The 27,793-nt window shown below is 48.0% G+C and overlaps 1 protein-coding gene across 5 annotated transcripts in view; it reads right to left on the bottom strand.

The window, feature by feature from the left end:
- Positions 1-1,005: 1,005 nt before the first annotated feature.
- Positions 1,006-27,793, bottom strand: part of peak1 (pseudopodium-enriched atypical kinase 1) — a 134,180-nt gene continuing 107,392 nt past the window's right edge. For all 5 annotated transcript variants that reach the window (XM_061221895.1, XM_061221893.1, XM_061221894.1 and 2 more), the window contains 3 exons: positions 22,130-22,350; positions 11,766-12,529; positions 1,006-6,192 (listed from right to left, as the gene is read on the bottom strand). In XM_061221895.1, coding sequence (XP_061077879.1) covers positions 4,990-6,192; positions 11,766-12,529; positions 22,130-22,350 — 2,188 coding nt within the window. In that variant the 3' untranslated portion in view covers positions 1,006-4,989. The remainder of the gene's footprint in view (positions 6,193-11,765; positions 12,530-22,129; positions 22,351-27,793) is intronic.

Genomic DNA, 27,793 nt, shown 5'->3' with positions numbered 1-27,793 from the left:
ATGTAAACATCAATTTTGATTCACATCGATAATATATAATTTATTGTGATCTCAACAATGAAACCCCCACAGGACAGGAAGTCCATGGTTGGGTATGAACTATGGCCTGATCGGGGACGCATATACGACACAAAATGCTAAGTCATCAGCCGTACCGCTCCAATCAGATCTAGCGGACTGACCAAGACCACAGAGGGACTGGGAGAGAAAGATGTCACAATCATAACAGATTTACTGTACATTTCCCTTCTGATACAAGGCCGTCATCAGCAGAGTTAAGTCAGATGTAGAAACATAAAATAAAAAAGTGAATGACAAGGCAAACAAAAAAACAAAAAACCCTCATAATCAGTCACCGCCTGTGGAACACTATCATTTGTTAGTCAGCAATCCACAACAACGTAGCTCTTTCGTCTACAGAAAACCAATGGTCTGAATCACACCCTGTCCTGACAAGTGTGGACTGCACCAAGAAAAAACAGGGGTGACCTTGAAGGAACTTCTCAAAGCTTTCATTGTCACAGAGCCAGAATAGAACACTAGTTTCCCCTCCCCCCCCTCATTCACCGTTTTGGATCAACCCACTTCCGAGCCTGAAAAACAGAATGCTCAGGCACCCAGGTTTCAGGTCAATAACCACGACCTGAGTCACAGTTCAGTCCTCATGAAATGGCATTCTGTGTCAGGAGAGCAATTGACAGTGGCTTTGGTTTCATAAATCAATAAGGTAATTTTAGGTTAATTTAGGCAACCTAAATAAAATGAACACTGCAGCAACCCACTGCTCAAACTGCATGCACAAATGTAAAATAACAAATATATGTAGTATTTCTTATTGAAATAAATAATTATACAAATGGTTATACAAATAACAGCATTTACCAAATGGAGTGCTTCCGAAGGGCAAAGTTAAAGAAAGCTTCGATTATCTTACAATTATCCATTTCCACCACAAGAGGGACACACAAACCAGTCAATGGCAAAAGACAAAACTGACAAAACGAGTATATAAAAACATATATTTATTGTTTTGTTACTGTTGGTTAACTTGATCAACAACGAGTGGCAATACGCCGAGAGATATACACATATATAGAAGCGGAGAGCCCTCCCGCGTGTTCAGTGGCTATTACAATGCGATGGCGAACAGCAGCCAGGCTCCGCTGCTGATGAAGACCGGCGAGTGACGCAGCGCGCTGGCGTGGAGTGCAGTCCCGAAACGCTTCCCCCGGCCAGCTGTCCCTCATCCGCTCAGACACTGTGCAAATAAAGTCCCCCTCCTCGCGTCTGCGCCGTTAGTGCTCTGCACTGTACACAGGGGGTCATACTGACAAAGGCATCGCAGTCCATCCCAAAACTGTCCCACAGTACAAGATTGGTTAAAAACACAAAAACAATAAAGCTTTTCTGGTTTAGTTTGCACATTAGACCATGCCAGTCTGGCCAGATGGGTACCAGTGCAATATGCACTCAAGTAAGCACTTCATTAGGTATTTATTGGATTTTTTTGACGTATTGGTCTTCTGTTGCTGTAGCCTACCCACTTAGAAGTTTGATGCCTTGTATGTTCAGAGATGCTCTTCTGCATACCACTGTAATGCATTAGTGTCACCTTTCTGTCAGCTTTGACCAGTTTGACCAGCTTTGACCAGTCTGGCCCTGCTCCTCTGACCTCTCTCATTCACTTACAACATGTTTCTGCCTGCAGAACTGCTGCTCACTGTATGTTTTTTGTTTTTCGCAACATTATCTGCAAACTCAAATGACCGTTGTGTGTGAAAATCAGCAGTTTTGGAGATACTCAAACCACCCTGTCATTGCACGGTCAAAGTTACTTAGAGCACATTTCTTCCCCATTCTGACATTTTGTTGAAAAAAAAAACACCTGAACCTCTTGACCATGTCTGCATGCGTGTATGCTTGCTTAGTTGCTGCCACATGATTGGCTGATTAAATACTTGCATTAACAAGCTGGTGTACAGGCCTACCTAATAAAGTGCTTACTGAGCGTATATACAGTATATATACATAGATATATATCGTAAGCATCGTCTACATTGGGAAAAAAAAAAACACTCCACAGAAAGGGAGGACAGCCACCTGTGCAGTCCAGTCTCTTCCACTGTAGGTCATTTTCCAGCAGCAGCTTGGAGCCAGTGTGCCCTGGAGGAGCATCTCCCCGTGGGTACAGACACTCGCTCCCCTAAAAACATCCAGTCCACGTCCCGCTCCGCTTACAGCCCAGTTCATCGACAGACAACTCACTCCACCACACCGTCAGTCACGTGCATGATTACGTCCGTGCGGCCATTTCTGTGCCTGTATAAAATAAATACTTCTGAAAGGTAAAAATACTAGCCGGGGACTTCTGTGAAACCGGCTTGCTGTCATGTGCGTGCGTGTACCTGTTCCCCCAGGGAAGTTTTTAACCAATCGTCAACGCTTCTGAAGATCAGCCGGGTGGAAGGGCGGGGCTTAAGGGCGGAACAGTGCATGTTGCCGGGCTCGGGGGGGTGTTTAGTGGCTGGGGAAGGAGGGGTTGTACAGGTAGTGCTCACTGTCCACTGATCCACGCCCCTCGTGCACAGCATAGTGGTTCAGCCTGCCGGGATTGGGGATGACTCGTAACAGACTCGTACATTCCACATTCACCCTGTAATCAAAATGGCAGCTCGTGTGCTTCCCCCCATCGAGGTGTCCTGCCTCTGTCTCCTCAGCTCGATCCAGGAGCACGTGTTTCTCCGCTCTTAATGAAGGTGTGCAATCTCTGATCAGTCCGAGCCGTTATAACGAGTGAGAGAGTGAGAGAGAGAGAAATAAAGCAGACAGAAACGATTCAAAATGTGAAAAACCATGCAGTCCCTCATGCATACAATCCAAGTTGAGCCCAGGATGCGGTCCTCATCGCTGGGCCTCTCCTCACAGGATGAACCATGTGCCGTCTGTTATACGTCTCAGTTATGTGCCCGTAGGGAAAGTGAAGATAACAGAGGGTGTGCTGTAATATGGAGTACATACATACCTTTAAATACTGTCATTTGCCAAGGTAACACATTTACAATAATTGCACGTATATCCAAAAGTAAAAAGTATCTTTTTCTAGGGATTCAACACCCCCCCCCCCCCCTCTCCGAATAACAGATCAACAGAACTTTTCTGACCTCTGCTTTTGCTTGAAGTTTTGATGGAGAAAACAGGGATGACCCTAGGCGTTTTAACAAGGACAATGCAGGACAACGCTAACCAAACAAATGATACAATAAAAAAAGAAAAAAAGAAGAAGTGAGAAAAGAACATTTTGACAATGGATAATTTTCAGATAAAGACAGTAATATGTTTCTATAGCGTAAGGTCACTTCATTACAGGTGATTATGACGACTTTTCAGTGACGGACTACAACCTGTGGCATTCTCAAGGGCAGTCCTACAGCGAAACACAGACATCATACATACTTGGGTCGTCCATCTTTGGCATTCAAATTTTGCATAAATATAATCTGTGGCACAAAAATAGAAAAGTGAATTTTATATGGTACCTTCGAAATAAGCCGGCAAATAAGCAATGCGATATGATGAAGTTGTGCTCTCTCTTCTCAATTCGAGCACAAGATACCGGGTTCTTAAGCTTGACCGCCATTAGCCTCGACGTTGACACTGAAAAGCAATGAGGCGCCTGTGTTTTGTCACTGGTTGCTGACAGGGAATTGGCTGTCGTTGTTCTTTCTCTAAGGTATTCTCAGGTAATCGGATGATTGTGATGAAGGGAATCTATGGAGCGTGTGTGGCTCACGGAAGATGACAGAAACCACTTATTTCTACCATTGGATGTTCAGGCTAACCGGGGGAAGACCGTGTTCAGGTTGGAGAGCTTAACGCAGCGTTAACTTTGCAGTCGACTTTCTCTACACGTTCAGACTAGAGCGGGGCTAGTCCTGAACTCAAAGCAGCACCCAGAACCGCCCTTATGGAAACAGAACATAGTGAAAATATACTGTGGGGGGGAGGAATCAGGATATTGTACAATTCAAGGGGCAAATATGCAAATTCATGTCATTCTCAGATATTGAAATATATATTTTTAAATACACTGACATATGTCTATAATTATCTATATTTATATATTATATACATTTTAAAAATTCATTGCAATATATTGCCTTACATTCCGCTTCCATAAAGGAGCTGGGCTCTGGTAAAGTGATGTGTTTGCCAGAGATCTGCTGGCTGCCGTGGTGCCATACCCAAGGACACTGTTAGTATTCAGCGGTGAGAGTGACCTTATGGAGACCCCTCCTGAGACCGCAGTAACACTGAGGACCTGCTGCCTGACATGGTGTGAGAATGATGAGAAGGTGGTTTGCTCACTGACGCCGAGGTAGCCTGAACAACAGTCTCTCTCTCTCCCTCTCTCCCTCTCTCCGACCCCGGCACCAGGAAGCCCTGCCTTCCGTCCCAAATTGCACCTCAGCGTGTCACACCCGTGCGCTCCTGCAGGTCACTCGAGCGCGAGTTACGAATACGCCGAGAAAGAGCAAGAGGCCAAGTTCTGGAAACATCGAGAACAGCATTCCCACTCGTATCCTCCCAGGCTGAACGTACTGTGCATCGCACTATCAAAGGAAGAGAAGACGTTGAGGGCCGGTCAGGCACGACGCGGAAAGACAAGACGTGCGATGGAGACCAGAGGACCTTCAGAACTACAGGCTCACTTCCGCCACCCCGTTCCGTAACTTCCCAAAGCCAAACAGATTTAAAAGTCATAAAACCATCAGCACAACCCAGCGATTAAAAAAAAAACCAAAACAATAAGACAACAAAGAAATCGAAACACATCCATGAATCTAAAAATACTTTGAGTACAGCGCGGGAAACTGCATCTGTCGGGAGAAAGCGGATGGTGGTTTGTTCTGTTTTTGTTTTTGTTCAGAGGACATGTGCGGGTTTGGAGGATGGCGGACAGCAGGCTGGCAGGGTGGGTCCCGAGGGACCTCAGAGCTGCGTGGGCGTCTGCTGCAGGATGGGCACCACGCGCGCCAGCGTCTCGGGGCAGGAGAAGGCCAGGTACTGACAGCACAGCCAGTCCTCCAGACTCACCCCGCTGCCCGAGTCCAGCGAGCGCTCGGCGAACTTGATCATCATCAGCGTGCGCTTGAGGTCCAGCCAGTTCTGCAGCGTGGCGTGGCGCTGCGCGGGCCCCGGGGCCGAGCGCAGGGCCTGGAACAGGTCCTCGCGCGGGCCCCAGAGCAGGCACTGCAGGCAGGCGCGCGCGTCGCCCATGCGGATGCGCTCCGACGGGTTGGCGTTGAGCAGCAGGCTGGCCAGCTGCTGCAGGCCCTGGGAGTACAGGGAGCGGGCGGGGAGCGGGGGCAGGTCGGCGCCGGTGTACTCCCTCTCCTTCAGCTCGGGCGTCTCCTCGAAGGGGTTGGGCCGGTGCAGCATCTCGTAGATGAGGATCCCCGTCTGGAACTCGTCGCACTTGCGGTACTGCGTCGCCGTGACGATCTCGGGGGCCAGCCGCGATTGGTCGCGCAGCTCCCCGGGGTCGGCCAGCGCGCTCTTCTGCTTGGCCTGGGAGAAGTTGCTGATGATGAGGCGGGCGGGGCAGGGGGCGGCCGCGTTGTTGTTGGGCTCCGCCGGCTCCGGGCTCCAGGGGCTGCCGGGCTGGCAGTGCACCAGCAGCAGGTTCTCCAGACGCAGGTCGCAGTGGGTCACGTGGTAGGGCTTCATGTGCTCCAGCCCCGAGCACAGCTGCAGAAGGAGCAGGCACACCTGCCGCTCGTACAGGTCCGGGTTCCGGGCGTGGCGCGCCGCCCCCTCCCGCACGAAGTCGGCCACCGTCTGGAAGGGCACCTCGCGGGTGATGACCACCACCCGGCTCCGCAGGGTCCCGCCCCCGCCCTCCGCCAGCTCCCCCTCTTCCTCCCCCTCCTCCTTCTTCTTCTTCGCCGCGGTCTTCATCTTCTCGCTCAGCTCTTTCGTCTTCCCCTCCTCCCCGTCGCCTTCCTTCTGCTCTCCGCCGTCCTTCTCCTCCTCCTCCTCTTCCTCTTCCTCCCAGGGCAGCAGGCGGGTGGGGACGTCGGCCAGGAAATGTCCGCAGTCCTGCTGGATGTTGAAGTGCACAGGCAGACTCTGCCTCACCGCCAGGCTGTGGAAGAACTGCTGCTGGGTCTCCTTCACCTGACTCCTGCAGATCTGCACAGAGCACAGAGACAGCGTCAGAACAACAGCACACACATCTCACAGTGTCAAATACAACAGCAGCACACACATCTCACAGTGTCAAATACAACAGCAGCACACACATCTCACACTGTCAAATACAACAACAGCACACACATCTCACAGTGTCAAATACAACAGCACACACATCTCACAGTGTCAAATACAACAACAGCACACACATCTCACAGTGTTAAATATCAACACCACACAGTGTTAAATACAACAACAGCACACACATCTCACAGTGTCAAATACAACAACAGCACACACATCTCACAGTGTTAAATATCAACACCACACAGTGTTAAATACAACAACAGCACACACATCTCACAGTGTCAAATACAACAACAGCACACACATCTCACACTGTCAAATACAACAACAGCACACACATCTCACAGTGTCAAATACAACAACAGCACACACATCTCAGTGTCAAATACAACAACAGCACACACATCTCACAGTGTCAAATACAACAACAGCACACACATCTCACAGTGTTAAATATCAACACCACACAGTGTTAAATACAACAACAGCACACACATCTCAGTGTCAAATACAACAACAGCACACACATCTCACAGTGTCAAATACAACAACAGCACACACATCTCACAGTGTCAAATACAACAACAGCACACACATCTCACAGTGTCAAATACAACAACAGCACACACATCTCACACTGTCAAATACAACAACAGCACACACATCTCACAGTGTCAAATACAACAACAGCACACACATCTCACAGTGTCAAATACAACAACAGCACACACATCTCACAGTGTCAAATACAACAACAGCACACACATCTCACAGTGTCAAATACAACAACAGCACACACATCTCAGTGTTAAATATCAACAACAGCACACACATCTCAGTGTTAAATACAACAACAGCACAGACATCTCAGTGTCAAATACAACAACACCACACACACCACACAGTGTCAAATACAACAGCACCACACACACCACACAGTGTTAAATACAACAACACCACACACATCTCACTGTGTCAAATACAACAACAGCACACACATCTTACAGTGTTAAATATCAACACCACACAGTGTTAAATACAACAACACCACACACATCTCACAGTGTTAAATACAACAGCACACATCTCAGTGTTAAATACAACAACAGCACACACATCTCACTGTGTTAAATATCAACACTACACAGTGTTAAACACACACATATCACAGTGTTAAACACGCTAACACCTCACAGTGTTAAACACGCTAACACCACACAGTGTTAAACACACTAACATCTGACAGTGTTAAACACATCAACACCACACAGTGTTAAACACGCTAACACCTCACAGTGTTAAACACGCTAACACCACACAGTGTTAAACACACTAACATCTGACAGTGTTAAACACATCAACACCACACAGTGTTAAACACAGTAACGTCTGACGGTGTTAAATACATCAACACCACACAGTGTTAAACACGCTAACACCACAGTGTTAAACATGCTAACACCACACAGGGTTAAACACACTAACATATCACAGTGTAAAAACACACTAACATCTCACAGCGTTAAATACATCAACACCACACAGTGTTAAACATACAAACACCACACAGTGTTAAATACGCTAACACCACACAGGGTTAAACACACTAACACCACATAGGGTTAAACATGCTAACATCTCACAGTGTTAAATACATCAACACCACAAAGTGTTAAACACATCAACACCTCACAGTGGTAAATATAAGCACGTAAACACCATGTCTACACATTAAGCCCCTGCATCAAGCAAACCATATGCAAACACCTTGTCTCACACACACAGACACACACAGACTGGAACGTACTTATATGCACACATACAAGAAGGACCAAATGGCCACACCGTGTCTATATATGTAAAGTTAAAAATAAAAACTACACTTCTCTATCTTAAACATCAACAAAGCTAAATATTAACAAACTATTTATATCTCTGACAGAGCAGGAACATAAGAACTGCAAGTCTATATCCAACACAGATAGTTAAATGCACACAGCGCTATATAAAACCCCATCTATATATGATACAGACAGTGTTAAATAGAACAACAACTCGACCATGCTATATCTGACACAGAGTTCATTCAAGTGCTACTAAATATAAGCCCGTGTCTATATGGGGCAGAGAGAGAGATAAATATAAGGAAAGGCCAGGCATCTCTTACACAGAGCAACGCTGTCAGGACAGCACCAGCATTCCACTGGAATTACTATTTTATTCTCAACATAGAAAGACGATCAGCAGCATGCCTGAATGATAGGACTGTGAGAGCAGATTCAGATATCAAGTAAATATGATTCCATAAACAGCATTTAAACATGGAAGCAATAAACGGGAGAGAGGCAGGCACTGAGGCATTGGTCTAACAATCCACGGCAGCATCCAATACCAAACGCGGGAGGGAAGAGTTTCCACGGCAACTGCACAACACGGGTGCCTCACGCCGTGCGGTGAGTACTGGTTAGGGCTCATTAACGCAGTCATTAGAGATGTAGAAATCTCCTGAAATATCCGCGGGAGTCTCTTTGTCTGTGCCAGAACACGGAGGATATTGCTTCACGCAATTCCTGTGTGACCCCCCCTCCCCCGACCACGCAAACGAACACGCACACCAATCCCATTCTCCCCGTCCAATATTACATGCATATTTAAATAAATTATTTGCCTTTGTTTTCTTTATCTGTGATGTGTTCTGTGGTTATGGTTGAATGGTTATTTTAAATGGAGACACTGAGCATAAAATAATTTCACAAAAAAAAGAACGCAAAAAGGTAAGAGCAGTCGTCTGGCAGTCGGAGGGTTGTTGGTTTGATTCCGCCCTGGGTGTGTCAAAGTGTCCCTGAGCAAGACACCTAACCCCCAAATGCTCCTGACAAGCTGGTTGGTGCCTTGCATGGCAGCCAATCGCTGCTGGTGTGTGAGTGTGTGTAAGAATGGGTGAATGAGAAGCATCAGCTGTACAGCTGTACAGTTGTAAGGCGCTATATAAATTCCAACCATTTACCATTTAGCTTGTCTGTGGTCAGCGGTATGTAGCCTGGTAGCCTGTTACACTGTAAAGAGTCTTTGGGACAGTCTTCTGTGAAAAGTGCTGTACAAATAAAATTTAATTGAATTGAACATGGACTGAAGTAAAGAAGTATCCTGCAGTTATCCTGCAAACTCAGTAATCCTACTTTGTGGGTTTTATTCCTGTAGTTATCCTGCAAACTCAGTAATCCTGCTTTGTGAAACAGGCTTGTAGCAGCACTCTCTATATCTCTCTAGATTATCTTCTTACATCACTTCTCAAGAACATAAGTCAGTTACATAACCTGTGGGATAATAGAACATTAATACCCTGCAATCAACATGATAATCACTGTGATTTTGAGACTGGACTTGGATATTTCAAACAGTATGGTAACTTTTTACTGCTCAGAAAAAAAGACCAAGACTTTTCTTGCTTTGAACATTAGATCAAAGCACTGGGCAGCCAGGTTTTCAATCAACACAGGGTTATTCCAGGGTTTTCAAGCTATGTAACTCAGAAGAGAAACAGCAAATTCATGAAAAATCTCAACTCATACAAAATATCTCAACTCAAACCAGAGCAGCCAGGATAATTCTGAACAATATATTCTTAATCATGGCTGTATTTCATATTAGGTTATTTCTTAGGTTATGTACATCTCGCCCATTAAAGATAATTTTTCATTTCTGAAAAAATAAACATGCTACCAACTGCATACTACTACCACTTGCCTCCAGAAAGGCCACTGAAAAATGCTCAAGAAAATACAAAACGCATGTATCATTTAAAGGCCTGTAGTCTAGTGGTTAAGGTACATGACTGGGACCCACAAGGTCGGTGGTTCAATCCCCGGTGTAGCCACAATAAGATCCGCACAGCCATTGGGCCATTGAGCAAGGCCCTTAACCCTGCATTGCTCCATAGGAGGATTGTCTCCTGCTTAGTCTAATCAACTGTACGTCGCTCTGGATAAGAGCGTCGGCCAAATGCCATGAATGTAATGTAATGTAATGTAATGTAAAGGGTTCATGCTCTCAAACATGTGAGCCTACAAGGTGGCGTTAGCATGAGGAGACCCAAGCCCCATCCGTCCTTGACGGAGTTCCGTCTCCACAATGTCAGAGAAAGTTCCGGAAAGCCCCGGGAGGAACGGCGTCTCCGCTCGCCCCGCGCCCCGGCTCCGCTCGTTAGCAGGCTGAGACGTGGGCTGAATTTAACTCCTGAGCCTGAAGAGGCCTGCTCCTCGCGCACCGAGACTCTCATTAGGGCTGGGTGGCAGGCGGGAGGAGCGCTCCCCGGCTCGGCTTTATTTATTTATCAGAAGACGTGCTGTCAAACCGCGGCGCTGTGTTTATGTTTGCGCTCTCCGAGACTGCAGCAGTGTATTTTTGGGTTGAGGACGGGGGTGGGGGTGCTATGAGAGACTGCTGTGCTAGGTTTTCGTCGGGATAGGGGTTGGAAGAGGAGGAGGATGTGTTTGTGTGCATCTTCGCTGAGAGCAGGGCTTTGAAGTGTGTTGTGCATGGGGACCGATGATTGCGGCTTGTTAGTGTTTAATAATGCAGCCCTCTCCATCGCTCTCAACTTCTGCAGAAAAGTTAATGAGCAGTGGAACAAATGCACCGCACTCTCCCACCTGTCAATCACACACGCTGTCCTCTCCTGCCTGCGTGGAGCATGTGTTTATGAGTGCACTTGTGTATGTGTGCGCGTGGTGTGTGGGTGTATGTGTGGTGTGTGTGTGTGTGTATGTGTGTGTGTGCATGTGTGGTGCGCATATGTAGTGTGTGTATGTGTGGTGTGCAGGTGTATGTGTGGTGTGTATGTGTGTGATTGAGTATGCGTGGTGTGTGTGTGTGGTGTATGTGTGGTGTGTGGGTGTATGTGTGGGTGTGTGTGTGTGTGGTGTGTGCGTGTGTGTATGAGCGGGTGAATGTGTGGTGTGTGTGTGTGTGTGTGTGTGTGTGTGTGTGTGTGTGTACGTGTGGTGTGCATATGTAGTGTGTGTATGTGTGATGTGCGGGTGTATGTATGGTGTGTATGTATGGTGTGTGGTGTGTGGTGTGTGTGTATGTGTGGTGTGTGGTGTGTGTGTATGTGTGGTGTGTATGTATGGTGTGTGGTGTGTGTGTGGTGTGTATGTATGGTGTGTGGTGTGTGTGTATGTGTGGTGTGTATGTATGGTGTGTGGTGTGTATGTATGGTGTGTGGTGTGTGTGTATGTGTGGTGTGTATGTATGGTGTGTGGTGTGTGTGTATGTGTGGAGTGTATGTATGGTGTGTGGTGTGTGTGTATGTATGGTGTGTGGTGTGTGTGTATGTATGGTGTGTATGTATGGTGTGTGGTGTGTGTGTATGTATGGTGTGTATGTATGGTGTGTGGTGTGTGTGTATGTATGGTGTGTGGCGTGTGTGTATGTGTGGAGTGCATACGCAGGGTGTGTATTGCGTGTGAGGGCGCGTGGCTCACCTTGATGGCGTAGTTGACGAGCGGGTCCTTGGCGTAGGAGGCGGTGTAGTACACGGCGTCTCCGGCCTCGCAGCAGGGCCGGCCGGTGGTGAGGCGGAAGTGGGACCAGCTGTCGGTGCCGAAGCGCAGGTGGTCCTTCTGCCCCGCCATGAAGCGGTCCTCGCACCGCCCCGCCAGCTTGCGCAGGGTGTCCGTGTGCAGGCCGCGGATCCGGCCCACCACCTCCTCCCAGTTCTCCGTGCCCTTGTACAGCACGGGCCTCTGGGGCTTCGCCGCGCCCCCGCGCCCCGCCGCCCGGCCCCGCCCCGCCAGCGACTCAGCGCTGCGGCAGCCCCGCTTGTCCCGGCCGGCCCCGGGGCCCGGGGTGGAGCTCAGGCACGACAGGCTGTTGGTGGGCCGCCCCGGCCCGCCCGCCGGCCGCTCCAGCGAATCGCCGGACTCCTGCTCCAGGGGGCGGGGCTCGGAGCTGAGCGAGGAGCTCTGGCTGGCCGTCTCCCAGGTGGAGTCCAGGTCGTACAGGGGGTTGGCCACGCTCAGGTTGGTGCCCCCCGGTTTGGCCTCGCCCTTGGGTCGGGGGGCCGGGGGCTCCTTGCCCAGCGTGGCGGGCTCGGTGTTGGCGCGGGCCACCGTCTTCTTGGGCAGTGGGGGGGGCGTGGCTTTGGGGCCGTCCTCCAGGGCCTCCTGCTCGTTCCAGGCCAGGTTGTCGTCAGAGGCTTTGATGTTCCTGGGGTGCTTCAGTGGGATCATGCTGGCCCGGGACTGACCTGCAGGGCGACAGGGAGAGAGGTACCATCACATAACCAGGAGAGACCAGCACACACAGGGGAGAGAGATACCAGCACATAACCAGGAGACCAGCACACACAGGGGAGAGAGATACCATCACATAACCAGGAGAGACCAGCACACACAGGGGAGAGAGATACCATCACATAACCAGGAGACCAGCACACACAGGGGAGAGAGATACCATCACACAACCAGGAGACCAGCACACACAGGGGAGAGAGATCATCACATAACCAGGAGAGAGAGAGACTATCCTCCACAGCTTACTTGCAGGATTCTATACAAGACTGGCACACAATCACATCTCTGACCAATCACGGGGGTGACACAGCACACATCCAGACACAGCAGCACAGAACCCATTAGCACAACGTTGGCTTGCTCACTGAAGCATGGCCATTCACACACTTCACCAAGCAGCCATTCCCCCATCAAATTACCTTCAACGGTTAATCCCCTTTAAAAGATTTTCTTTCTGACATGACCAGCGTGCTCGGCTGTGATAAGGACGTCCAAGTGTCGATTTCTTAAGGAGGACTGAGGAAACCAATTACAACTCAAATCAAACCCATCTGTCCACTACTGCACTGGCAGTAGGTGATTTTTGGATTGGCCCTAAGAGACACTTGGAAAGTGAGTTTGTCATGAAGGGTGGGTTAGCACGGGCCTGTTGAGAATGTCCCTCCTTCCTCAGAGAGTAAGGTAAAGAGCCACACATAATAAAACAGCAGTGCATGATGGGAACTAAATACCCATTTCATCTTCCTGCTGAGAGAATGACAAACCGTTCACGCTCACACTGAGTGCCACATCAGCGCTGATCAGTCCAGCACAATCCTTCAAAAGCTACAATTTCAAGATTCAAGTGGAGCATTTCTCTTCCTATTCGAATCAGAATACGCATGTTTAGAAAACGATTTAATGAGAATATCCTGCAGTAGTATTTGCCTTTTCGCACGGTGTTCGGTTTGTTTATTCTGAAAAAAAAAAAACTGTGAGCAGATCGTTCAGCAATTACACTGCAGCTCTTGCAATTGCGTCACCTCCACCCAGAGGTGGCCCTGAGCTGTCTGGGGCCCGATGCAGGATTTTACTGTCCAAGCAAACTGGTCTAGTGCCCATAGAGGGGACAGACTTTGTTGTGACTGTGCCTCTTAAATAGCAGCAGAGAATGCACGGGGACCACGCAGGCACGGTCCTCAGGCTGACGTGAGTGCACGTAGCCCGGAAATGTCACCGCAGACTGGGATTCAATTTGCTGGAACATGCCCCCTCTTTCCTTGGTGAGACTGCAGACTGGGAGAGGTGGGGGCAGACTGTGATCGCGGTCCAGGGGAGGCATATGCATCACTGTGGTTACAAGGTGCTTACAAGCCGAGACAGGCCCTTTAGCAGGAGTTTCATACCAAAGTTAGTACAGTGTGTTACGATAAATGTTTAAAATTATCTCATCAGTTCACCGTCGTTTGACTGCTTTCCCAGGCATTTGGTTTAAGGGCAAAACGGAGGAACTCCCTGTCACCAAACCTCGTGCTAACATGGCAGGAACTATAAGCCTGAAGAAAGGAAATTGTTTTTCTTAACAGGAAAATAGGCGTGACTGCGCTAGCTCCTGACTGAAAACTGGAACAGTGGCAGTACTGCGCTAACTGCTAAAGGAATGCAGGAACAGCGGCAGTAGGCTACTCCGCTAATAGCTAAATTAAAATACAAACAGTGGCAGTAATGTGCTAACCGCTAAACGGAAACGAGAACACTGACAGCATTGCGCTAACCGCTGATTAAAAACAGGAGCAATGGCAGTGCCACCAGCATCCCATGTCAGGTGAAATGGGAATGACCCGTTCATCGAGTACGAGCTTGACCGCAACTGAAGAGCAGCTTGACATCATGAAGGAAAGGCCTGACACATTTTTAATGGGTTTGTGTTTTCCATAACCAGGTTTTCTACGCACGTAAATGGCCGTAGATTGTTCTGGCAGTAATCAGCAATATTAATACAGCATTTATAAAACCAGATGATGACTCAGAAGGGTGCTGGCATCCCATATGATGAACAATCCAATATTCAAAGCTAATCGTCTTCAACTGGCTTTGGCTTCCACATTTATTGCTCACACTGCATTATACGATTGCCAACTCCAAGAGAAAATGACCCAGATCTCTGTCTCTTTTTTGTTTCTGCCAGATGAAGGTGAGAGGAAGAGTGTCTGGCTGCTCCAGAGGAAGAGAGGTGAGTATTGAGGGCAGACAGGGGGTACACGGGGTCCGGTCTCCCAGGGAACCAGCACACAAACTCAACACGCTCTGGAGAGCAAGACTCATTTATCATCTCACGCCGCGCACATACACTGCACACAGACACACAGACACACAGACACACAGACACACAGACACACAGACACACAGACACACAGACACACATGTATGCACATATACACACACACACGCACACACACACACACACACACACACACACACACACACACACACACACACACACACATATATATGCACATATACATACACAATCGCACCACACGTCACACAGACAAAGACACAGACGCACCCCTACACTGACAATCTAGGCTACAGAATTTTACGGTTGGCAAACATTTCAACATGAAGAAAGTTCAAAGTTCAAGTTAACTGTAAAGACAGTGGCAGCTTTGGCAGAACTCTGACTCTCTAGGGCAGTGTGAACAGTCAATAAGCTTCTCCACAGTGGAATCCTAATACCTGGAAACCACACCTCAGAATAACACACTGTGCATCACCTGTTGTTCGGTGTGACTCCTCTGTGCGGGTGGCTGTGTGTTTGCGAGCGTGTCTCTGCAGGAGTGTGTGAGCGAGTCTCTGCAGGAGTGTGTGAGCGTATCTGTGGGCTTGCCGTTCTCTCCGCAGACCGGTCTCAGACAGTCACTAATGAGGCCAGAGAGATGGTGTGAAGAGGGCAGAGCCTCTCTCACACACATGGGGAGTCTGCTGCCTCTGTGCAGAATGGGGAGGAACAGCATCGACACTCCAAAAGCCACCCAATCATCTGCTTCCACCCCGCAAGTCCCTGTGCATGCTGGGTCTTCTTCTCCAATGACCCTTCAATCAACTAGGTCCGATTGAACCATCCACCATGTTTGACTCAAGCTTTTAAGGACACACATACACACACACTAACATACGCGCACACACACTAACATACAGACACATACATACATACATAAACACGCGCGCACACACACACACACACACTGACATACGCACACACACACATACATAAACACACATGCACAAAGTGCACAAGTAAATGCAAGATGCGCATAAAAGAAGATGCGGGGATTGCATTTTAATAAAGCCATCTAGACCTCCATTTTGTACTTGTTAATTTTCCATCGCTCCGTTTTGACCTCATGGATGAGTTTTACAGCACAGTCCCGCGTTGTGCCTGTTATTCTGCTCTCAGTTTTAATGTGGTTTGCACAGACATGAGGGGCAGGAGGACTGTTTCCCCTTCAGAGTAAAATAACAGAGCCAATGGGAGGACACTTACCTTACGGCATACACTTCAGGTACAAAAGATTCTCATGCAATGCTCAAAGACCATGCTGGGATTATCTGAGTACCAAGGGTGGATCTTTGCCTCGCCGCAAACAAAATAAAAACAAAACGTAAACGGTAAAACAAACACAAATGAACACAGAGGATAGCAGCAGCGTAGATTCTTTTTCCTGCTTGCTGTGCAATGCTGTACAACCCCTCACGATACTTTTCAGTTTTGTTACATAAAAAAGGCCGACTGCTCAAATTCACAGACCCCGGCCTCCTAAATCACTGATGGCTGCAGTCGTGCCCAACAAATACAAACCTCGCTCTCAATAAGCCCCTTCCATCCAACCCCCATAGAATAACTTCACCATGGCAGATTCACGGTAAGCAAGCGTGAAATACCCCACCTTTCCAAAGAAGTGCGAATGAAACGGGAAACGCGAAGTTGAAGGATACCGGGAAATGAAAGGAACCGCTAGCTCAGCTCACCGCGCGACACGTCAACAGCAACCCGGTCCCACACGGTCCAGCGCCCCTCAGAGGTCACCCACGATCAAAGAGGGGATCGGCTGCCCCAAAAAAGGGCTCACCCAGACAGGAGGGAGGAGGGGGGCAGAGCCCGAGGGACAGGAGCGGGACAGAGCCTCCGCGTCTCTCCTCTCCTCCTCTCCCTGCCTCTCTCTCTCTCTGCCTTCGCTCCCCAGACTGCGCTCAGGAGGGCTGACGGTTGTCTCTCTCTCCACTGCGGTGTTGGCCGACGGGCACGGCGCCCTGTGCCACTTCTGCATTCCCTCAGAGCGAGACGCCTCTCTGCACCGCTCACACCGCGGTCCTGACTGCACTGACAGGGGAGGGGACTGCGCGTGTGTGTGTGAGAGAGACAGTGTGTGTTTGTGTGCGTGTGCGTGTGTGTGTGTGTGTGTGTGTGAGAGAGAGTGAGAGGAAGACAGTGTGTTTTGTGTGTGTGTGTGTGTGTGTGAGAGAGGGAGGAAGACGGTGTGTGTTTGTGTGTGTGTGTGTGTGAGAGAGAGAGAGAGACAGTGTGTGTTTGAGTGTGTGTGAGATAGAGAGAGACAGTGTGTGTGTGTGAGAGAGAGGAAGACTGTGTGTGACAGCATGCGAGCGTGAGAGAGAGAGAGGAGGATGAATCGATGTGTTATCCTCAGTCTCTGACACGCAGCAGAGACAGGAGCAGTAAAGTGTTTGAGAGTTTAATCTGAGGAGGTGCGGAGAGCGAGCAGGGAGCAGGGCGCCGGCATGGGCTGCAGCCATGGCAACGGCTGGCCCTCAAACTCCCCTCCTCTCCTGACAAGCTGAAGGTTCGAGAACAGGGATGCCCAAATCTGGACCTCAGAGCTGGAGTGCTGCTGCTTTTTAGTGCTCCCCTCCAATCAGGGAGCGATTTAAACCTGGCACAGCAGGGGAGTTAAATCTCTGGCCAATCAGTGGCATTAATCAATCAATTAACCATCAGTTATAAAACAAAACCCCAGCAGTACTACTGGCCTCAGATGAGAGCGTCTCTACTGGTGTGCAGCACAGTCCCAGCCACCTGAAGGCTGAATCAGACGCAACCCCACCCTGACTCTGCTGGTCCCCACCCGCCCTGAGACCCGGGTACGAGGGGTATGGCCTGGTACCGCAGGGGGGAGATACGGGCGGCTCTGTATAAGTAAAGGCTCTCTGGGTTGCTGTTTTCTGCCCCTCTACTCAGCCACAGCTGAAGTGAAATTAAAAATAGGCTTGAGACACGGCGCCGGTGTTAATCATTCAGTGACGACGCTAACGGAGGAGGTGAGGTCTCAGGTACAGCAGGCTCCAACACATCCCAAACACACACACACCCCAAACACCCCCCCCCCCCCCCCCAAGCACACACACACCCCCCCAAACACACACACCCCCCCCCCAAACACACACACACACGCACCCCCCCAAACACACACACCCACCCCGCCAAACACACACACATATACACACACACGTACATACACACACACACATACACCTACATATACATATACATACACACACATACATATACAGTGCATCCGGAAAGTATTCACAGCGCTTAACTTTCCCCACATTTTGTTATGTTACAGCCTTATTCTAAAATGGAATAAATTCATTTTTTTCCTCAAAATTCTACACACAACACCCCATAATGACAACATGAAAGAAGTTCTTTTTGAAATTTTTGCAAATTTATATTAAAAAAAAAAAAACCTAATAAATCACCTGTACATAAGTATTCACAGCCTTTGCTCAATACTTTGTTGATGCACATTTGGCAGCAATTACAGCCTCAAGTCTTTTTGAATATGATGCCACAAGCTTGGCACACCTATCTTTGGGCAGTTTCGCCCATTCCTCTTTGCAGCACCTCTCAAGCTCCATCAGGTTGGATGGGGAGCGTCGGTGCACAGCCATTTTCAGATCTCTCCAGAAATGTTCAATCGGATTCAAGCCTGGGCTCTGGCTGGGCCACTCAAGGACATTCACAGAGTTGTCCTGAAGCCACTCCTTTTATATCTTGGCTGTGTGCTTAGGGTCGTTGTCCTGCTGAAAGATGAACCGTCGCCCCAGTCTGCCATGGGCCTTTTACTAAGGAGTGGCTTCCGTCTGGCCACTCTACCATACAGGCCTGATTGGTGGATTTCTGCAGAGATGGTTGTCCTTCTGGAAGGTTCTCCTCTCTCCACAGAGGAACGCTGGAGCTCTGACAGAGTGACCATCGGGTTCTTGGTCACCTCCCTGACTAAGGCCCTTCTCCCCCGATTGCTCAGTTTAGACGGGCGGCCAGCTCTAGGAAGAGTCCTGGTGGTTCCGAACTTCTTCCATTTACAGATGATGGAGGCCACTGTGCTCATTGGGACCTTCAAAATAGCAGAAATGTTTCTGTACCCTTCCCCAGATTTGTGCCTTGAGACAATCCTGTCTCGGAGGTCTACAGACAATTCCTTTGACTTCATGCTTGGTTTGTGCTCCGACATGCACTGTCAACTGTGGGACCTTATAAAGACAGGTGTGTGCCTTTCCAAATCATGTCCAATCAACTGAATTTACCACAGGTGGACTCCAATTAAGCTGTAGAAACATCTCAAGGTTGATCAGTGGAAACAGGATGCACCTGAGCTAAATATTGAGCTTCATGGCAAAGGCTGTGAATACTTATGTACATGTGATTTCTTAGTTTTTTATTTTGAATAAATTAGCAAAAATCACACTCACACACACACACACACACACATATATATACACACACACACACACACACACACAACACATATACACATACATACATACACACACACACACACATATACATACACACACACACACACACACACACACACACACAACACATATACACATACATACCATACACACACACACACACACACACACATATACATACACACAAACACACACACACACACACACATATATATATACACACACACACACACACAACACATATACACATACATACCATACACACACATACACAAATATACATACACACACACTTGCACGCATACATGAAAAAGTCACAAAATACAAACAAAAGACATTCTCACTTTGGCAAAACCCAATCTACTGACATACATAATCAGAGCCCTGGTGCATATGGCAGGCAGGCATTTATATAGCGCCTTTATCCAAAGCGCTGTACAATTGATGCTTCTCCATTCACCCATTCATACACACACTCATACACCGACGGCGATTGGCTGCCATGCAAGGCCCCGACCAGCTCGTCAGGAGCATTTGGGGGTTAGGTGTCTTGCTCAGGGACTCTTCGACACCGCCCGGGCGCGGGAACGAACCGGCAACCCTCCGACTGCCAGACGACTGCTCTTACTGCCTGAGCCATGTCGCCCCTTATCAGTGCATATCTATGATGAAATTCAATTTCACTTTCCAGAATCTTCTGGGACTGAAGATGAGCAGTATTATGGGATAGCATTTAAATCTACCCAGCCATCACATAGGGCTCACCACTGTTACCTCAGTCAGCACAAAATACCTCCCCAGCAAACTACATAGGAAATATTTCATTCTGCCTCTAAAGCAATCCAAAAAATAAATCAGAGACAGATGAAAAGAAAATGATGCAAGACAGATATTCTCGGAAACTATCATGAATGCTGTAGCTATGGCCACCTGGGCCACTAGAAGAAATCACTGAACTGTTCATACCAGACCTGCAAATTACCCTTGAAAGGGCCAGGTTACTCTTCTGTACCGGAAAGTCTTAGAAAGGTCTACTGAAGGCCTTCCTTCTGTTAAAACTAACCGGTAAAAGAAACTAAACTCTAATCACCAGCTTCCCTGCTTCCCCAGGGCCTCCCCGTAACCCAGAAAAATATGGCCTCTTAGGTGAGCGCTATGCAAGGCGGGTGTGTCCAGGTAAGTATATTCATTTGTAACAGGAAACATGTCATCAACAGATTACTATACATGACACACAGCAGGCAGCATCTCTTAAATTGACTCAAACTTAGAAACAATGGAAATGAAATTAAACTGAACAATATGGCTCCAACAATACATCAAGGCAGGTAAGGTAATTTTTTTGAGTTTACCGAATCAAACATCCTGTTCAAAACTGCCACTTACCAAACTGTTCTTGAAACGGTTAACTACTATGAAGTGCACCACTCAATTTCCATGTTTTATCTGCTGACTCCAAAGACACAACGTGTTAAAAAATCCCGCAGTTCTGAAGGGAAACGCAGGTAACGGGTGTAGACACAAATGTCTAATCGCTGTAGTCCAGTGGCTGGGCCCAGAGTAAGACCTAAAGCAAACGAATGCCGACAGTTGCCCATAAAGCTTTCTGCTGGCAGCTTTATAGCATTGTTATAGGACTCAGTCTCAAGAGCACATATCGGGAAGTGCCAGAACGAGGTCGTGCCAGCCTAATCAACCCTTCAATTCCCTAATATCCATTAGCTAATAGTTCATTTGTGTTCCATTTCAGTTGAAGGACGCTTCCTGGACTGGCTACAAAAACAAATGGCTTTATGGTATATCAGGAAGGTCAGTTATGCAAAATAAGATACGGCTAATTTAAAACTGGAACTGACTACAAGGCTAGGCTTCTGTGTTCCATAAAGGAAGCATTCTGCAAGACACCAGATTGTTGATTGACAGGAAAGCAATTAAAAAAAAAAGATTTCACACCTTATTTTATTTCTGACACAGATGCCTCAACAACAGCAGATGACAAAAAACCATATTTCACAACAAAACTTTATTTTCCGTCTTTCTTTTGCAGTTTTCTGTCTCCGAAAAGCCTCTCCAAAAATGGTGCTGGTACAGTACAGAGGCGAGAGAGACTAATTCCCCATGAAATGCCTGTTATTCTCACATAAAGTCATCCTCACACATCAAAGATATGCCTGTCTCTTTATTTAATACGCAGCACTGGGACTGTGAATCACATAAAAAAAAATTCATAACACTATATATCATATTTTATTAAAGACATAGCCACAATTCAGAACCTTGCATAATGCTGCTGAATTTTAATAAACCGGAAGAATAAATCAAAAGTATATTAAAGTGACGGAAAAAGACGGGAATAACCTTTGATGTGTTATTTTCCCCAAACGGAAGTTATCTACAGCTAAATGTCACCTGCCAGTGTTGTGTAGGTGAGTGTTTCTCAACCCCAGTCCTTGGTGCCCACTTATACAGTGGTATAGGGGGTGGACAGCGGTTAAACAGTGGTGTAGGGGGTGGACCGTGGTTAAACAGTGGTGTAGGGGGTGGACCGTGGTTAAACAGGGGTGTAGGGGGTGGACAGCGGTTAAACAGTGGTGTAGGGGGTGGACTGTGGTTAAACAGGGGTGTAGGGGGTGGACAGCGGTTAAACAGTGGTGTAGGGGGTGGACTGTGGTTAAACAGTGGTGTAGGGGGTGGACTGTGGTTAAACAGTGGTGTAGGGGGTGGACAGCGGTTGAACAGTGGTGTAGGGGGTGGACAGCGGTTGAACAGTGGTGTAGGGATGCCGCGCTCCTTACCCAGGTTGCTGTAGGTGGCGCTGCAGGTGCTGGAGGCCGGGGAGTGGGAGTGGCTGCCGTCCTCATCGGGCTCCCCCAGGCTGGACGCGGGCGTGGCCCCCACGCTGGCACTCTCCTCCCGCGGTGAGATGCCCGTCTGTACGGGGAGAGAGGCCACAGGGGGACCCCTGGTCTCAGGGCCCTCCCTGGGCCCCCGGCTGGGCCCATGTTTGGGGACCTGGCTGTGCGACAGAGGAGGGGGGGGGGAGTGAGGGTTAAGATCATGTTCCGCCCATCTCAGCCACCCAATCCAGAGTTACAGGAAACCTGTCAAGGCTGTAACGCTTGAGGCCGAGTGATTAAAATGGGGGTGAAGAGAGTCTTGTAAAGCTGGGCTTTGGAAAAAAAATAATAAAAAATCAATCAAGCAATTGGACATTTCCATTTAAAAGCTTATGACAAGTGCTATTTCTTCAGTTCTTCTTGTATTTCACTGTTACACTGATGAGTCGAGCTCAAAAGGGTTGTTACCACCCGATGAGTAAGCTGGCTGTCTTTGTGTTTAGTGTTGCAGCACTGAGAGACAGGACATATTTCCGGGCATTCACTGTGCCATGGAAATTGAGCTGGCTTTCTAATAACCTGCAATTCAAAAATGTAATTGGATGTTGGGGCACTGAGCCAGATATAACAGGCAGGGTGGCACCATCAGTGTATGTAACAGCTGTGCTCCACGTGTAGCCCAATATCTGTGATTGCTGCATGAAAGATGAGGACAAAAATAAAACATGGAAACACCCACTGAACTCTGTCACCTCGTGAGACATAAGGATCCAGAACACCAACATCTAGACGTACACAATACAGGGAAAAAGTCATAGAACACAATAAAAGCCTACATGTCCACAACAATGGCCTAGACTGACCCATCAAAACGCACAATGGAACAAAGCTCACAGTTTCAGAACGCAGCTCATCATTTTTTAACTAAGATCACAGTTCCGGAACACAGCTCAAAGTTTCCGGAATACAACTTGTAATTCCGGAACACAGTTCAGTTCCAGACCAGAACACTACTTGACAGTTCCAGAACACTGGTTCCAAAAGTTCCAGATAAGTGACAGAACCTTTATGAATACAGGATGTGCTTTTTGGAGAAACCGCTGGATAAGAGATGAATAACCTCACAATTCAGTGTGCAAGTCAGCCATCAACACATTGTGAGCACAGAAGCGACAGCTCACTTTCAGCTCTGCTACATGTGATTTCTTCTGTGTGATGAGACAGACCGATAATAAAGGAACTCTGTTCAGAAGAACTATGACTGCTCGACTTCTGTCATTTCTTACGCACCTGCCAATGCACTCGATAATTAAGATGGAGATTAGATGAAATATCCTGAAATTAATGTGGAAACCAGAAAGATGAATCACCGTGATCGTGCCTTTTCCAGCTACCTGACAGAAAGCGTGAAGCCATCGCGGGCAGATGACACACCTCGCCCCTGTATCACAGCGTCTGCCTCTGGTGAAGATGTTTCCTGCTGTGCGCTCGGGATGAAGTGCCCGCCTCCTGTGAGCAGATGTCAGGCTGTCACGGAGATGATGATAGATCCGCTAAAGCGATGACGAGGACGCTAACGCAACCGCCGTACTGAAATACAGGGAGTGTGTGCTTACACGCTGTTCGCTACCCGCTCACGGACCAGATAGGCCCGGACAATCCCGCACAGGACGGCGTAACCCTGACGGATGAGGAACGAGGGACACGTTTGTTTAGACCGGAGGGCCGGTGGCACGGTGACTCATCGGTGCTGTGTGTTTTACAGCGCGCCGGGAGGCTCTGATGGGATCGTTTGATCTCTGACTCTCGGTGGTGGCACGGTCCCAGGGCCCAGGGAGCGCTCCCGTTGGGCTGCATTCTCTCTGCTGAAGCTAAAAGCCCCTGGATTTGAGACTTTCTCCACAAACGCCCTGTGTGCCTGGGGCCAGTGCATTCCTGTCACCCCTCCTGTCTCAGACACCTGCCGAGTCACCTGCTCACATACCTGCTAAATGACATGGGCGGAAGGGCTGGAATGTGGTCACCCGCTCCAGTCATGCTAACAAAAGAGTCAGCGAGTATGGCTTGATTGACCTGAACACCACGTTACCTGGAATGGCCTGAACTTATTTATAATGAAGACCGCAACAGGAGCATGAATAGGTGCACTAACAAAAGTTCTGGGGTTAGCTTATGCGTACAACAGAGATTATGACAAACCGCATAACAACTCCTCGTCAAAAACAAGACAAATAAAGGCACAAATGGCTATGGCAATATTGACACAAGCAAAGTGCAGCAGCCATTTTGACTGTGAGGGTCAATAAAGACACAGAAGATAAAGATTGCTCGGTTGCATGATTTTGCTTGCTCACTCATTCATTAATTTCACTTGCAGTATGGCCAGCTAAGCCCCCCATTATTAACACCTTAAGGCTGGTCTTTGACTTTCAGTGAGAATGTGCTTTGTATGAAAGTAAATGGAGTGTAGAATGTACTGGAAGCTCACAGAAGGCCGGTGAGCACTGGTCAACGGGCCTGAAAGAATAAGTGGAGTTGGACACAGTGAATTCGCAATGAAGTCGATGGCTTTCGCTTGGGCGGGTTTTAATGGAAACCGAACGCCAACCAAACACTTTCCCAGGGATTTATGCCACCATAAAACAGGCTGGGTGCCCTCTAAACACCACTCTGCCATTTCAGTGGACATTACTGTATCTGAGTGCGCAGCGAGAAGCAAATACAGACACACACACACACATTTACCTGCTCTGATTTATTCAGGTAACCACAATAAAATACACTTTCTTTGTGGTTTCATCCTCATCGAACTTTAAATGACACATATCAAAACCCACTTTTTGGTTTCTTAAACAACTTTGCACCGTCCAAATCCGCCTCCCGCACTTCCTCTCCTTTCCCTTTTGGCCAATTATACTGCCACTGTAGATCACCCCCCTCATTTCTGTGTCTCTGAAGTGGTGCAAATATGACTCAGAACACTTACAGTTCTGTTCAAATGGCAAATAATTTACCAGTAGGTGTAGTAGAGTCATAGAAAACCAACAGACCCAACATTCATGATACACATGCTCCTGAGTCTGTGTAATTGAATAATTAATTGAAAAAGGCGTGTTCAAAATAATAGCAGTGTGGAGTTCAATTAGTGAGGTCATTCTGTGAAAAAACAGGTGTGAATCAGGTGGCCCTTATTTAAGGATGAAGCCAGCACATGTTTGCATGCATTTCTCTCTGAAAACCTGAGAAAAATGGGTCGTTGGAAAGCAAAACCAGAGAGACGTGGAAGAAAACAAAAGACTACCATTCGAATGGATCGAAGAATAGCCAGAATGGCAAAGACTCAGCCAATGATCAGCTCCAGGGTGATCAAAGACAGTCTGAAGTTACTGGTGAGTATTGTGACAATTAGAAGACGCCTGGGTGAAGCTAATCTATCGGCAAGAAGCCCCCGCAAAGTCCCACTGTTAAAAAAAAGACACGTGCTGAAGAGGATACAATTTGCCAAAGAACACATCAACTGGCCTAAAGAGAAATGGAGAAAGATTTTGTGGACTGATGAAAGTAAGAATACTTGAAGAGGTCATGTTGCCTTATGCCGAAGAGGAAATGCCCTTGAAATGGGTGTTTCAACAAGACAACGACACCAAACACACCAGTAAGCGAGCAGCATCTTGGTTCCAGACCAACAAAATTAAAGTTATGGAGTGGCCAGCCCAATCCCCGGACCTTAATCCGATTGAAAACTTGTGGGGTGACATCAAAAATGCTGTTTCTGAGGCAAAACCAAGAAATGCAGAGGAATTGTGGAATGTTGTCAAATCATCCTAGGCTGAAATACCTGTTCATAGGTGCCAGAAGTTGGTCAATTCCATGCAACACAGATGTGAAGCAGTTCTCAGGAACCGTGGTTATACAACTAAATATTAGTTTAGTGATTCACAGGAATGCTAAATCATGAAGATTTTTCAGTTTATACAGTAAATATTTGAGTTTGTAAAGAGAAATGCAGACACTGCTATTTTTTTGAACAGCCCAATATTCATTTTTCTTCATTTTCTGTAAAGTAATTAAAAAATTGACATGTTTTGATTTAGGATATAATGTGCAGTGTTCCCAATGCATCAAAATAAAAACTATGATAAAGATTTTGAGCTTTACTCACGTTTTTAAACACACTGCTATTATTTTGAACACAACTGTAACTAAGGTTCATGTTCACTCTGCTTTTTGCACTCTATGCTAACCTGGTTTGTGTACTTCTGAGCAGACTGGACAGACGGGGCCGGCTTCACAGCGCATTCCGGTAATTGGAGTTTGGAACTGAGTAGACCCTGCTTTTGAATTCAATTGAAATTGAATTGAAATGATCTCATTGGCTCATGTCGGAGAGCCGAAGGAAAAAGGGGAAGTGTCCACTGTGAGACCAGCTGCTGAGAAATTGAATTTGCAAACAGCCGCCAACTATTGAACAACAAGGCACGGTTTTCAACTGGGTTATCCTTTAGGTGCAAGAATTGGCTTGAATTAGGCAATCCATCGCATTTATCTTCCCGTAAGTAAAGCTGAAAATCTCCAGGCAGATTTTGTGATATGGCCACACCTGCAGTCACCTCTGTGGGTAATGTACTCCCAGAGATCGTGAAATCTTCTGCAGACAGGAGGTCAGCGGTTCGGGTTCTTACACAACTCAGCTAGCCTACTTTACCGGAGTCTCTTTGAGTCAAATGTCCTGCAGTACAAGTCCTCCCCAGCCTGCAGCTAGGGGCCACACCTGCCTGGGGGAACTGTCAAAATCACACAGGGTGGAAAAAAAAAGACAAGTGTTTTAAATATGTGCATAATGACTATTAGTCAAATTTTGAATGCTCTTCTTATGTTTCGTTTTTTAATCTCTACAAGTGCTTCCATGAGAAAAGTGCCCCTCAGGACACTGTTGGTGAAGGTACGGATGTGTTGTTAGGGGAGAGAAATGCAGTAATGTGTCTGATCACGCCCGGCTGAAGAGGGGGCCTTCGGCTACACGGAGTCGCAGGCAGACGAGGGGAGGGCCAAGGCGACCGCACGTCGCCGGGCGTCTGAGAAACGCCGCAACTCTACCTCACCAACCGCGGGGGCTGTGGGGGACCGGGCGTGCAGTGCTGCCCCTCTGCTTTCCATGACAAACTGAAACAACAACGTGAAGCAGAACTGACTCTCGGTGGAAGTGCAGGAGTAGTATGGGGGGGGGAGTGCTGAGGGAAGGGAGGGTGAGCGGTGAGAGGCGCCAGCACTGGAAACAGTGCGAGGCAGCACCCGGGGTGAACCCCCCCCTCCCCCCCCCTACAAAATACCTGTGCGCTGAAATAATTATGAAAATACACCCCCCCCCCCCCCAGAGTCACGGCTCGGTCACACGCTCACTCCCGCGTCAAGACTCCACACGCAGACGCGTCTCTGACGAGCGCCTCGCTCTCCAAAGTTCCCTAAAGCAGCCGCTTCTGCAAACACCCGCGCGCCTCCCCGCTAAACCAACACCACCCGCGGACGGCAACAGCGCAAACACGCTCACACACACACCCCTCCCGTTAAAGCGGCAGGACCGACTGGCGGGAGGCAACAGTGCAAACACACACACACACACAC

The sequence above is a fragment of the Conger conger genome, chromosome 15 (assembly GCF_963514075.1).
Source record: "Conger conger chromosome 15, fConCon1.1, whole genome shotgun sequence".
Classification (NCBI taxonomy): domain Eukaryota; kingdom Metazoa; phylum Chordata; class Actinopteri; order Anguilliformes; family Congridae; genus Conger; species Conger conger.
This window is presented reverse-complemented; position numbering and strand designations above follow the sequence as displayed.